This window comes from Colius striatus, chromosome 4, assembly GCF_028858725.1.
Source record: "Colius striatus isolate bColStr4 chromosome 4, bColStr4.1.hap1, whole genome shotgun sequence".
Lineage (NCBI taxonomy): Eukaryota > Metazoa > Chordata > Aves > Coliiformes > Coliidae > Colius > Colius striatus.
Window position 1 is genome coordinate 71,842,798 of NC_084762.1, and position 14,402 is coordinate 71,857,199.

Genomic DNA, 14,402 nt, shown 5'->3' on the forward strand with positions numbered 1-14,402 from the left:
GGGAGACAATATTGTCTGGTGGATAGGGGACTTTACTGGGAATAAAAATAATCCCAGGCCAGATCCAAAACAGTTTGCCTTGTACAACAACAGCTCAACTTGACAGATGTAGGTAAGAAAAGCTGAAATTTTCATTCAGCCACATAATCACATAAAGATAAACTTATAAATAAGGTGAATTAAGTAGCAGCAATTCTCTGTTTGGTCCTTCATTGTTGGGTTCAATGAATACTGAGAAAATGCTTTTCATTGTGTAACCACAGTCCAAACATATATTCAGCTTATCCTTTTAACCACTATTATGTCACTATATTTGCAGGCACTCTCCTCAGCCAACTAAACTAGGTAAGTCAAACTATATTTGACCACATTACATAATTCAAGGTATGTCTGCTTTAGGGGTGCTGCCAGTATAGAACGAAGCCCCTTTCATGCCACTACAGCATAGTACTGCACTGGCAAAAAGAGTCAAACCTGTACCTGGTTGGGAGTAGCTGCCATTCATGGGAAGCTAGTCAAGTCACTCATGTGAGCTCCAGCAAAAAGAGCCAACACTGTGTTCTTGCGTGTTGGTATCCTTTAAGCCTGACATACGCTGTGCATGTGACCCACTCTTTTATATAATACACAAGTCAAGCATAAAAGATGGAAAAGGGGAGAAAAGGATCACAGTCATTATATCATTGGCTTTTTGCTTACCACAAGTCCTAGCACAAGGGTACGCACTCTCTCCCCAATCTCTGGTGAAATGTCATTGCCAAACTGCTGTAAGGTTGTAAGAAATCTCTTCAGTTTGCTGAGTTGCCTAGCTCCACAAGCTGGTGGTAACTGCTGGTTAGCCAGAGAAGAGGAAGAGGAAGAGGATGGCCCATTGCTAAAGCCATTAGGAGGAGATGGAGCTCCATTTAACGCTGTTGGTGAATGGCTAGTGCCATTGGTTACTGAAAGAAAAAGAAGGGAGAATAAAAGAGGAGGGGAAAGAAGAAGAAAGAAGACAGGGAAAAATTCATCAGCTTATGTTTTCTGGGCTTGACCTCAAAATTAATTAAGTTACACAATCAAAGATAATTAGCCTTTTGACGGAACAACGCTCTGCAGTTTATACTTATTTCCCAGTAGCTGGTAATGAAAGGTGTATGGATTGGAAGTAACAGTAGCTGCTTCTCACACAGATCCCTCAAAATTCTCTTCAACCTGAAAAGCATCACTTCAATACCAGCCTCTTGTCAGAGGATTTTAAAATGAAAGAAGGAAACAGACAGAAAGACCGTGAGTGCACGTATGATTGAAGATAAAAAAAAAATTGCTCTTTGGAGGAGAAAAAAATGTGCAGACATATTTCATGAAGCCTCAGTTTATCTCTGAATATTTTTACTTGTGTTTTGTACACACAACTGACAGCTGTGTTTATAAAACAGGACTTTCACGTTTTAACCTTACACCACTCAATGAGAAGGTTATTTTTTCTGATACAGAATTCCTAGCTGCTGACATATGGAGCACACAAAGTTGTCTGTGCAGGTACAAATGGTGCCACACTCACTGTGGCCCGGAGCTTTGCAGCTAGGGCGTAAAGCTAGACTTCAGAAGGCTTCTCAGGGACCACAAGCAAATCACTCAGCTTTCTTGTGCCAATACTGTATCTCTAAAAACAACAAGAAAGCATTTCCCTCCTGTCGCAAGGTTGTTGTGAGAATAACTATCTAAAGTACTAAGCGTTCAAAATTTATGGCAGTAAGATTCATGAAGACATGCTAAAGACAACAACAGACAGCTTTTGGCAGCAATTTCAGTTTGATTCTTATCCACACTCCAGAAGAAAGTGGAGAATCAAACTGAGGACACCCTTTTCCACCCAGGTGACTTGAAACAGCATCAGTCATATATGCTCTGTTGAGGTTGTTTCATTCTGACTCACCAAAACGACAGCAAATGGCAAGAAACAGTTCCCTAGAAATACAAATGTACCAGTGCACTGGCAGCTGTGAGCACACAGCACGCGACGGCACCCAGCAGCAGCCATGCTCAGCTGGCTACTGTCCTGCAGAAATTTCCCATTTTCTTTTCAGGAAGTTACTCAAGAGCCCACCCCAAAAAAACCACCAAAAATGAGAAATTCATTTATAATAAAAAATGTGTATGAGCGGTAATCTAAATTGCTTCTTATTTAAAGGCATGATCATGGCGAGCTAGAAGCTTTTAATGTTTCTTAATGATTGGCATTTCTGAAGCCAAACATCCCTATCTCTTTGCCACTTTCATCATCAGTCATCTTTATTTTTAGAGAGCAAGTGCTTTTTGTGGGTGGACACTCTATTAACAGATTTAAATCACTACTATAGTACTTTTGAAAGGGCTTTTGCCCTAGTGATGGTACTACAGAAAAAGCTATCTAAATGGCTATCTAGCTTCTACTTATGTTTTATACTAGTCTTTCATCATCTATTCTAGCTGTGTGGGCTAGGGAGAATCAGAAGCGTATGAAGCAGAAAGAAGCTGGCTTCAGCAACTTCAACTCCATGTGCAGCTCCAAGCCGTGATCTGCGCGCTGCAGTGGAATGAGATATCTGAGTAAACAAATATATTGTGACTGCAAGGAATTTGTATAGCCAAAAGTCATCATACCATGAACTTAGTAAATGAGGATTGGGAAGAATAAGGATATGTCCTGCTCTAGCCTGACACTGTCCAACAACTCAGTCACTGATAAGGGGCTGCTCTAGGCAGAGGGTCCTGGGACTATGATCAAGAAAACACAAAACAGCAGAATTCATTACCTAGGACAGGAATGAGGAGGAGAAAGGCAGGTAAAATTTCTCCCACAACAAAAGAAAAATAGAAACACACCGCAAATGCAGCTCCTCTAAAACTTTACAATAGCCCACCCCATGCTAATGATTTTATCTCTATAATGTCTGAATTTGCTGACTGACAAAGATCTATGTCATTTCTAAACCGAAAGCCATGTTATTAAAAAAAGAGAATTTAGCATTTAAAATGTCAAACTACTATACATAAAGAGACTTTAGTCATCTGAACCAAAGAAAACAAGCATACTTTTGACCAGAAAACAAGTATGATCTTCCTGGCCTTACAGGCATTCCCATTGCAGTAATAATAAATGGAACAGACAATCCAACAGAAGTGACTGTTTACTGTACAAGTTGGAACTGCTAAGGCCAAACTCCAAAATCTGATAGGGTAAAAGGCAATTAAAATTACACCTATTTAGACTTTTAGTCTTCATATAAACAGCCCCAAAAATCCAGCTATGGCTCACACTCTTTCAAAAGTGCTGAACCCAATCAAATAAACATATATTCAGACATCTTGTGAGTAAACAGAAGATTTTAAGAGCGATTAGAGAAGAATCTTGTCCTATCCTTTTTATGACTGCCAAAGATTACTCTGAACTCTGCAAAGTGCATCACACTGGAAAGCTTAATCTGCAAGAGCCTCCTCCTGCAAAAACGTAGAAACAATTTAGACTGGAGTAGCTCCTGGGATGATTCAGGTGCTGGAGTTAAACAAAACAGACAAATCTTTGCTGGATCAGTGTCATTGGATTAAATTTGAGTGTATGCACATAGCTGGCACAAGCCCACCTCACTGTTTAAGTTTGATGTAAATTGTCAGGACAGAGTAGTAAAACAGCCTCCAGCTGGCCTTCTGCAGAGAGGTGAATTTTAAATAAGGCATTTAGCAGACAGAAAGGGACTAAATAGACATACAAGACAAATAGAAGAAGATGCTGCCTTCATTCTGTTTAGGCATATGTATTCTACTGTTCTTAAAATGTTTTATTTCAGTGTGAAATGTAAACACATTCTCATGTTTATACTATTATGAGGCAGTATAAAAGAGACCAAAAAATTTGCAATTAAATATAAGAGAAATGTGGATCACTTCAAGGCTGTGAAAAGAATAGTCCAGACAACACATTAGATTCAAATCTCAGTTGCGTTGATATGAATGCAGAATAATTCCATCTAGACTAATAGAGTTTCTCACTTGTTTACATCAATAAACTGAGATAGAGATGCAGTCCCATGTAGAAGCAGATTTAGAATGCTCACAGACTAGAAATCTCTAAATAAAACAATGAAAAGTATTTCTATCTGGTTTTATATCAGTATTAATTACACATTATACAGCACTTCAGTTAGATTTCTTAATTCAATCCTAAGTGGGATGAAGATAAGTATTTTATCAATTACTCCCACTTTAAAAACATAAAATAAAATCCCCCCCAAAGTCTCTATAAGAAGAGGAACGGGACCCTTTAGACAGTGGAACGACACAAAAGAGGAGATTTTCTGTACTTCTCACAGAAGGACTGATTCGAGCACTAAGCACACAGAAAATCAGTGCTCAATGTTCTTTGATGATTCGGCCAAGTTATTAATGAAGTAATAATAGAACTCTGAGCTGAATGTCTTAAAAGTCCATTAACCCGCTGTGATCTTAGGTTTTGCTTAATTACTTCATTTCAGCACAACCAAATGCTGCTCCCACCATGTCATGCAGGTTTCCCTTCACATATTTTGGTTTATTATACAAAGAACAGAAAGAACATGAAAGAAATGGAAGAAAATAAGTCTAATTACACGTTGTGGGCGTGAATGAACTGGTTCTTGGAGCTCCTTGGGTAGTGGGAGGAGGTGGCATGGTTGGAGGCGTCAGCCTGGATTGTGTCTTCACATCCACAGGTGAGTCTGGCATTGTGGAATGCTTCTCAGTGCGATCTGAAACACATACCACAGGAACACACCAGTTTATTTCCTCAAGTGCACCCCTTCTGACAAAAAAGCTAATGCAAAGAGTGAGCCATTTCAGCATCTGCCACAAAAGATTACCCCTAATTATCTTCTCCATTGTGCTCTTCCTGAATTACATCATCCAAACTTTACTTAAGAAGGCGTAACACAGATGTTAAGAACTTATTTGTAACAGTGCTACATTATATTTTGCTTTATCTCTAGCATGTGCAGATGCTACGTCTCAAGCAGTCCTGGAGGTACAATAATGCCACCTCCCTTCAAGGCTCTTAGGTTAGTCTGGAGAAAAATATAGACAAAAAGACAGGAAACTAAGAAATCCCCTTATGACAGCTCTTCCAGAACTAACATCTGAAGCTTTTTGTTACAGGTAAGATACTGGATGGAATATTGGCAGAAGCCAACTCTCTTCATGTCTCTTCTTTGTGAACACCTGCTGCCCTCTCCATTGCTTCTCTTTGTAATCACGGAGAGATACTTTTGTTAAATACCATTGTGCCTCCTGTATCAGTTTACCACTCTGCCCCTGGATATTCTTACATTCTCCAGAAAAATAAACACAACGTGCCAAAACAGTAAGCTGGTCATCACACATACATACTATTGTTTTTAGAAAAGCTTCTAGGTTTGCACCTTTACACATTTATAACAACTTCAATGTTCAAAACATTACAGTAGAAACATTGACGTTTTCTACAAAAAGTAAAAACATACCTCTTCAAGTAAACAAAAGAAACAAAAGGCAAAATCAGGCAGAAAACAGTTCTCTTGCAACTAAAGATCTCAAGATGTAACATATTTTATACAGAAGCTACAGAAGTTTCTTTTTCCAACATCTTTTTGGATGCTTTCATGTCAAAATTTAGTAAAAACTCGCCCAAACGCTTATGTTTTGTTTATCAAGAATGGGCAATATTTACCAACTGGGAAAAAAAAAATCCAAACAAACTTCCTTGCTCATGCCAGCAGTTTAGTGAGCCATCCTGACTAAAGATGAGTAAGACCAAGCTTAGTTTTTAATGGGCAGGAGTTAAATTCTGTCATCCATTCTGGGGGGAGGTTGAGGTTATTTATTTTATACACCATCCTACACACATCTTCCATTACACCATTTTGCAAAGCAAGTTAAGTGGCACTGCTAATGGGTAAGCATCCAAGGGTGTGGTTCTAATTCAAAGTCCATCACATTCTTTAAATTCTGTCACAGCACTTTGAGACATGCTTTTCCTTGTTCTTTCTTACACACAAACTTGGACTAAAAAACCCATATTTAAAATTTGTCCTGAGAGACACTAGGAGAAATTAAATGCAATGCACACATTTTAAAAAGGAAGAGTATGTTTAAAAGAGCTTTGAAACACTTAAATATCAGAAAATAAAAAACCAAAACCTACAACCATTAACAACACATGACAGGTAACAATCTTTAACTGCCTGAAACTGAGGAAGTATGTCCCAGAGATGCCATGTGCAGGTACTGCAATTATAGAAGCCATCTTTACTCTTTGTAGATGTGCCTACAATAGATGGTTCAGTTCTCAGGGAAACGGAATACAGAACTTAAGAGACAACTCTGGAGGAAGATGGACAGTGCAATACCTCCAGAATAGCACGACAGGAATACAGATACAGTACTATGAGACCTACAATGTTGATCTAAGGTTGGTAAACCTCAGCAGTATAGGGAACAGTGTCCAAAATGATTAGCTTAAATATTAAGGCTGCTACACAGACAAATAAGGTTTGATTTGCAAACCAAGCAACAGTAAATTATTACATGCTGTAAAACAAAAGCAAGTTTTTAAACATATTCTATACTAATTTCCTTTCCGTATCACTACACTAAAACAGTTTAATCTGTATCTTCAATAAGCCATTCATTTAATATAAAGAACTATGAAAATGCGTCTTGAAATGTTAATTGCTTCCTTAATAGCCAAATTCATCTTACACTCACCTCAACCAACCTCAGCAACAAGGGAATAAATAGCTTTCAGCTCATGTTGCAACAGAGGGAAAGAGGCACAGCAGTGAGCCCAAGCCCTCCTAAATAAAGGCAAATATTTCTGCCATGCCAAGAAAGGAGAGAGAAAGGGAGGCTTGCCAGAGCTGGTGGGGAGATAACAGTGGGAACTGCTGGTCCATCTGGTTTTCATTCTGCTAACACTCACACTGAACTGTTAAGGAAGGCAGTCCAGGTACACAGATTTGAAGCATGTGGGAGCGCAGACACAGGCACAGAGGAGATGGAGGTGGGTGGAAGAAGGAGTGAGAGAAATCGAACTCCTCTAACAGTCTGCTGCTCGTAGGGAGCAGGCACAGCCTGTATCCTCCAACTCAGCTGTTGATAACTAAAAGCGATCCCGAGTCTGTAACCAACTGCACAGCTCCTGCTCCTCTCCTTTGCTACACTTCAAAGTTCAAGTTTGATCAGAAATATGCTCAGATTGGAGGGGGGAGGCTTTCCCGAAAAGCTGGCAATGTTTTGTTACTTAAATCGAACATGGTAGTGGGAAGTAGTGTGTTGGTTATGCCCTCCAACTTCAGATTGCCATTCTACTGCGATCCAACTGGTTTTTACTCCCTTAAATTATGTCTGCCACCCAGTTTGCAGATTGCTGAAATGATCCACAGACCTCTGTACTTCTCATATAAATCTAACGACATTAGGCTTGACTAATCCTAATTACCTTTCTTTGGAACTCTTAGGGATCAAAAAAAACCACCGTCTATAGGCCACTTGCCTTTGCTTAACCTCTCTCCCTGCCTTGCAAAGCCATAAACCCCACTCTGCTACTGTATGATTGCAGACGGATTTATCTCTTTTTGTCTCTAAGTTCCCTAGTCCTGCCTTCTGTAAGGAGATATAAGGCACATCTCAAAACACTTCTAACCAGGGTATAGGATTATCTTGTCAGGGCAGCGAAATCTCCTTTGGGGGAGGAAAAAGGCTTTTGAAGAAGTACAACTCAAAACCAAATGTCTCCCATGTGCTTGTAAGACACCACCAAAGAGAATAGCCTTTACATTGCACTTGTCCACCCTCTTCAACAGCAAAACTCCTGCATTCTGCTCTCACTGCTACTCTTTACCTGTTCCTTGCCTCTACAACTGGTTTTCTAACATCTGAGAGAGCTACGGGGCTGGGAGCATCTGCCTACTGCAGCTCTGCACCCACTGCTATCCCATCACCCACAATGCCAGAGAATCTCAGCATCTCAAGTTTTAAGAGGTAGACGTCTCTGGGGATTTAACAGTGACGGAGCACAAAGCAGAGACACTGCTGATAAAGTGTTACCACTTCTTGTGATCTGAACTCCTACAGCTTTTAGTGTGTCATACTTAGCCTAGAACTCCAGCTTCTACCAATCAGTGTTGGATTTGTGGGTTTTTTTTGTTAATTAAAAAAAAAACCCAACCAACCAACTAAAGAAAACACAAATCCACAACCAATACTTTTTGCTGTAACTTTTGAAAAATATCCTGAAAGCTAAAGGTAAAACAGTATTTAAATCGCATTCATGAGCCAAAGTTTCCCTAAGCCATGTTATTCCATGAAGGCTTTCATGTATAAACATTTTTCATATAAACTCTCTGTGGATATTCTGCTATCCATAACATTCAGAGGTGATGAGAGTTTGGGAGGGGAAGAATCTCTCAAGAGGAAAAACTGTATTTTTTACATGTGAAAACTGGGCTGTCTAATAGTTCATGTACATTTGCTCCGGTTTTATAACACGGGAGCATATACACTAAACTTTGCCTGAAATTTGGAAGAACTTAAAAGTGAAACCATGTCTATCAATTGCTTAATTTCTTCAAATAAAATCTTTACACATTAATGTCAGGACAAACTCCCCATTTGCAAAGTTAGTTCTAGTTTTGGTTTTGTGTTTTTTTTCCTGTTGAACTCTGATATTGCAAACAACACTCCTGAATTAGCAGGGGGACACCAGAAAGTTTCATAGAGGCAATATCTCACAATATCCCCCATTTCAGAGCACAGGCTGTGTATACAGAGAGAGTAACTTCTTTCAGGTGCAAAGATTTTTTTCCACTGAATCCCTCTAAACAGTGCCAGACTTGCACTTCTTAGCCCAGTTTGGATCAAATGGGGCTGAAACCAGAGGTCCTCCAAACTGGAGGGAAAAGGAGACATCTGCAATTCATTCTGTAGTGTTTGCTACAATCAATTCAGGATGGAGATAGATGGTGAAACAATGGTCTAGTCCTAATCCATATACACAACCCTCTGGTGCAGTGAGAGACTTAGAATAAATTCAGAAAATATGTTTCGAGTATGCAGAGATCTATTGCATTTCTTTGGATTATATTTTTATTTTTTAAACAACAACAACCAAAATAAATACACATTCTTGGACTTCTTTTACAGCACAGAGTGAAGAACTGTGATTCTACCACAGAAGTATTTTGCTCCGTTTTAAATTAAAGAATGTTGTAAAACCTACTTTAAATTACGATATTTCTTCTGTGGATTTCTTGGTTCAAGAAACTATACCATTCCTGTTATTCATTCCAGTTTTATAGTAGGGGTTATTTTTATCACTATATTTAGTTGTTAGGTGAACACTGGTATTTACCATAAGCATGGCCAGCTTCTCAAGACAAATTGGGAAGAAACAAAGTAAAAGATGCAGGAGCGGGGCAAAGAGAGATGTGCATGTATTCACACTGATTTACTTTACTTCCTGTACCCTAAAATATTTAGTCCATTTTTAAAACAAGGCGGTCTTTCATATATGGCAACATTTCAGCTCATGTGGCATCCTTCCAAGTCTAATGCATGAAGGGAAGCTGATGTATGGAACAAAATATGGAATATATAAATACTTTACTGATACCATTTCAATAGCCAATTCAACGTCAAGCGTTTCTAGGAGCGGTGTGTTTTCAATTTCCTTTTTTAAATGAAAAAAAGTATGGTATAATATGCTGTGGCATTTATTTTACTTTTAGTTAGTGCAAACAGTTCCAGATGTATATGCAGGCATGGGAGATTCTTAAAAAGACACTCTATATTGATTGTACAGTACTTACTACTTCTGTGCCAACACGTTAAAAATAAAAACTGCCAAATTAAAAGAGCCCATTGTCTTGTTTCCTTTAAGATCACAAAAAGAACAAACTCTGCATATGACACATGGGATTAGAACCCGCCTCTGCCACCTAAATTATATTAATTCAGACCTAAATCTGTGGGATTTAATACTGACGACGGTTACCTAGATGGCATTGTAGTAATTTTTATTATTTTGAGAGAGAGAAAGCACAGAATTTGCAAGCAATTCTCTCATCTATAATGCTGTTTCTCTAACATCAGTCAGGAACCGTCCCTCTTTCAGATTTGGCCAAGCCATGCAGCACCGTTACATTGCAGTGTTTGTAGAAACACACAACTCCTGACTCTCAGATCCTCTGCTACAAAGAGCAGGACAATATCACAAGCTACCTGCCTTCATTGAAAAGGATTCATGTAAGAATCCACAGTATTAGCCTGATATGTATGGTAAAGCCTGTGCTCTGCAGTGAAAACCTGGGGAAACCTGGAAGTCTTATGATGCAGCCACAACATTTGGATGACTCCACTGCAGATCCTCTCTCAGCCAAGCATACCTGAGACTTGTCTTAGATGGGTTCAGTCTTCATTCCATTCAGCTACTGGTCATTTTGGCTTTTTTCTTAACAAATAAACAAGGACCTAAACAGAATGGATGTTTTTGTGCTAGAAACATGTCTCAAACAGGCATAAATTTCTATCAGCAGTCAGACTATTAGCCTAGAAAGAATATCACCCAGTTTCCAGTTCCCCAGTATTCCCTAGGTGATTTGCAGATTATCAAAGAGTTCAGACACTCAGACTCTGTCTTTTGTCACAAAACATTACCCCTGCAATATGTATCCAGGAATGAGAATATGTTTGGGGCAAGTGATGGACACACAGAGTAAAGTTTCCGAGACGACATTAACACTTCACTATCCCTTTAGCCCACCAGATATGAAGCTCACATACTGAAGATGACCCTTTTCCAAGAGCAATATCATGACTTCGCTACAGTCTTATCTTGATTCTCCTCTGCTTAGATAGTTGAACATTTCCTATCACCAGCTATAAATAATAAGAAGAATAAATGGAAGCACACTCAGTTTACACACTCAGCTATCTTGGGCCAAGTTATCACAGCTTTCTTCAGAAGTGCTAAAAAAGCCTAGAGGCTAGTGCAATCTCCACTGTGTCTCACAAAAGCTGAAAGGGATTTTTGTGCTACTGTCTCCCTGTTTCGATAGGAAGAGCTTATGGATAATGTAAAATAACTGAATGACAGACAATGCATTTCATCATGTTCTTAATCCATAATGGCACCTTGACTTGCAGAAGCACTCTCTTTCATTTCAGTTCTCTAGGATGAGATTTTCTCACTAGTAAAAAACCATATCCCACACTCATGGCTCAGCAGCTGAAGGCTAAACAGTTGCACATATTATAAAATAAGCAATGCTTGAGTTCAGTCTCAGAGCTGAGACAAAAATGTTATGGCTTGGCTTTGCTTGGACACTTTGTTTTCTTCTGAAAGAAATAAACTTGTCTTACCATATACCTTTACTTAAAAAGGAGGGAGGGGGAATAGAAAAATAGTATTTTTCCTCTCATTGGACAATCTGACATGTTTTGACAATTTTAAAACTACCATAAATTCGCTTTCAATTATTTAATAATTAAAAACTGATTCCTGACAGAATTGCAAATTATTTTTTTTGTTGTCTCTTTTTCTTTCCCCCTTCCTGTCTTGTAAAATCATTGGAACGTATAACAGAATGCAGTGGAGAAGCATACATTCCAAATGTACATCTACTACCACCATAATGGTTTACGAAATACTTTAGCAAGGACAAGCAAAATAAGAGACAAACTGTGACAGCTGCCCTAAGTTTCCATAAGCCCCCAGAAAATAAAGTCTGCAAGTTCCCTTATCATTGCTGAATATATGACCGTTGGCCTGTAACAATGTCAAAGGCAATGTGGATTTATTCTAAATATCCCACCAAGCATCTTGAGAATGCCTCTGTGTATGCATAGCTAATACAGGTAATAAGCAAATAGTCCCACACTCATTATCATAACATTATTTTCCTGTTTTCATAACATTATTTTTCTGCTTCATTTTGTTAACAAGCAACCAAACTAGAACTGTGTGCTTTGAGCGGTTGTCTTTCACATTGCAGGAATCCTGCTGTTCCAAAACCAGCTCACTGAACATTGAGGTCTGAGTGAAGGAGAGGTGCCTTCCACCTCCAGCAAAAAGAACTGAAGAACACAGTGACCACTGTCCAAACTCACTCCTTGGCCTCCTTCCGCTACAAGCTATGGAGACAACAACCCCTCCACATTAGCAATTAATTGCTCCCTTCACTTCTCATATACTTATAGAGGAAACCATTGAGGTGATTTCAGCTGTGGCTGCCCAAGGGCTCCTCAACCAGTAATTCCTTTCCTTTTTTGTACCATCTTCTCTGAAAGGCCTACACTTGTCAGGATTGCATGCTATTTGATAAACTACACATGAAGTTAGATTGATATAAAAGAAATTCAAATGTCATCAGTATCACATTGGTATTGTTTGTGTGTTCTTATATATTCAACCACACACAGAACACATCCTTCCCACTAGAAGAAAGAACATTTTCTCTCCCAAAGCCAATTAAATTTTCAGACTTTCTCTCCAGAAGCATACTTATGGTTTCAATGCAAAGTTTACAGTCCTAAATTAACAGTAAACAGTTTGTTACACACAGCCACAAGTCTGCAGCAAAACAAATATGAACTTCTTTATTTTTAATGCTCTTACACAAAGTGTAAAGCACAGCTGTATCCATTTCAGCAAAGTTCTAAGAAAGTACTCATGCCAGTGTTCCAATAGATTTAACTGGAATTGAAGTCTTCAATACAGACTAGATAAAATAGTCTAAAATCGCTGATTTAGATTCAGGGCAACTTTGAGTATTAAATTACTCTGCCGGCAAAAAAAGTTATTATGGCTGTACTTTTAAAAGGCTTTGTTTGCATTTATAAAACATGACAGAAGTCCTTCAGGCTCAAAAAGAATCAAACATGGATGGGTGTAGCAGATAACACACTCCATGGTTATACATCTGAAAAGATGACATATGAAATTACCAAGAAGCTAACGGATATACAACTCCTTTTGCTTGGGTTTAAACTCTAGAATTTGTCAGACAAGCTAAGGTGCCTTAAGGTGTGGAGCAGTATTGGGCAGTCTGGGACAGATTGCTCCTCCCCTCACAAATCAAGCTCACAAATCCCTGCTCTACCAGACTGTGCTATTTCACCAATCCAATAACCAGTTCATTCCAATGATATTTCAAATGATAAAAAGTTTGTTCTGTTAGGCCAGATGTGGAGGCCTAGGGAACAAGACCTTACCTGTAAGACAGAAAGCACAGACACCCAAACTCCGTCTCCAGCAAGTATCAGTCCAGTCCAAGAAAGTCTGTTAATTTCTGACATCTAATACAGACAGCTAAATTATCACACTAGACTCCCTATATAATTAGTAAAGAGTTAGAGCCTCTGGGTTTTTAATTCCTGAGGCTGCTAAGTCAGATGGTATAAATATTCCTGTATAGATGTAGGTGAGATTTAGATGTAGATTTGCCTTGTGAGAGCCAGAGACATTCAGACTGCTATGACAGTATGACTGACATACAGGAGAAACAGTGATCCTCAGTCACAAGGCTCCTTGGTTTCTATTCATCCAGCCAAGACAGGCATCGATGTCCCAATGAAAAACACATAATGAGACATCTTTCAGGTCCTGCCACTGTTACTTACTGTCGCTACCCGCAACAGAAAAGTGTAACTACGCTTTTTTCCCTTGTGTTGGTATTATACACTGACAATCTTTAAGCAGTGCAATTTATTACCCTAATCAGTACGTCGGCATTTGAGGAAATACACACTTTGGAAGACTATCATTTCACATCATCAGATGATGCCATTAAAGACATCTTGTGTTTACATGACTGACTGTCTAGACAGAGTGTGAGAAAATACTCATTATTAGATACAAGTCAGCTCCTCCTCGATGCTGCATGTCACACCAACTGTCTTTTATTTTGGATGCTGGATCGCACCTGAAAGTGGCAATAGGGAAAGAGGAGGGGAAAAAAGAATCTCAGAAACTTCACATAAAATTAAGACCCTCCACCTCAAACACTTTTTAAGATGAGGTAATATTACTTATTGACGAATAAGCTCATAAGAAAGACAAATGTTACCATTAGCAAAAACAACAGCATATTTCAAATAAATTGTCTCACCTAATGTGTTACATGAATACGTAAATGTTAATATGAAATAATATAAGCATATAAAGGAAGAGAGAAAGAAACTTGTGTACATCATGTAAAACCAAGCTACCACACGTAAAACCAGATTACACTGTCATCTGAAATCAGTAAATTCACACAAGTTCATATTGGCATAGAAATCGGGCAATCTGACCCAGCAGTGCTGTGGGGTTAGCCTCTCAGACCCTAGCCCCGGAAACACTCAGGAATATCAACTTAACTACAGGTACTGGAAAA

General features: G+C 38.8%; 1 protein-coding gene across 10 annotated transcripts in view; it reads right to left on the reverse strand.

Moving 5' to 3' along the window:
• The window catches only part of RUNX1T1 (RUNX1 partner transcriptional co-repressor 1), a 113,049-nt gene that overhangs the window by 46,106 nt on the left and 52,541 nt on the right, over window positions 1–14,402 (reverse strand). For 7 of the 10 annotated variants that reach the window (XM_061995754.1, XM_061995748.1, XM_061995751.1 and 4 more), the window contains 2 exons: window positions 4,608–4,745; window positions 700–941 (listed from right to left, as the gene is read on the reverse strand). In XM_061995754.1, the coding sequence (XP_061851738.1) occupies window positions 700–941; window positions 4,608–4,722 (357 nt within the window). In that variant the 5' untranslated portion in view covers window positions 4,723–4,745. Of the gene's footprint in view, window positions 1–699; window positions 942–4,607; window positions 4,746–10,412; window positions 10,434–13,239; window positions 13,950–14,402 lie in introns of those variants that run through there. The other 3 variants (XM_061995755.1, XM_061995753.1, XM_061995757.1) reach the window with 2 other exon arrangements.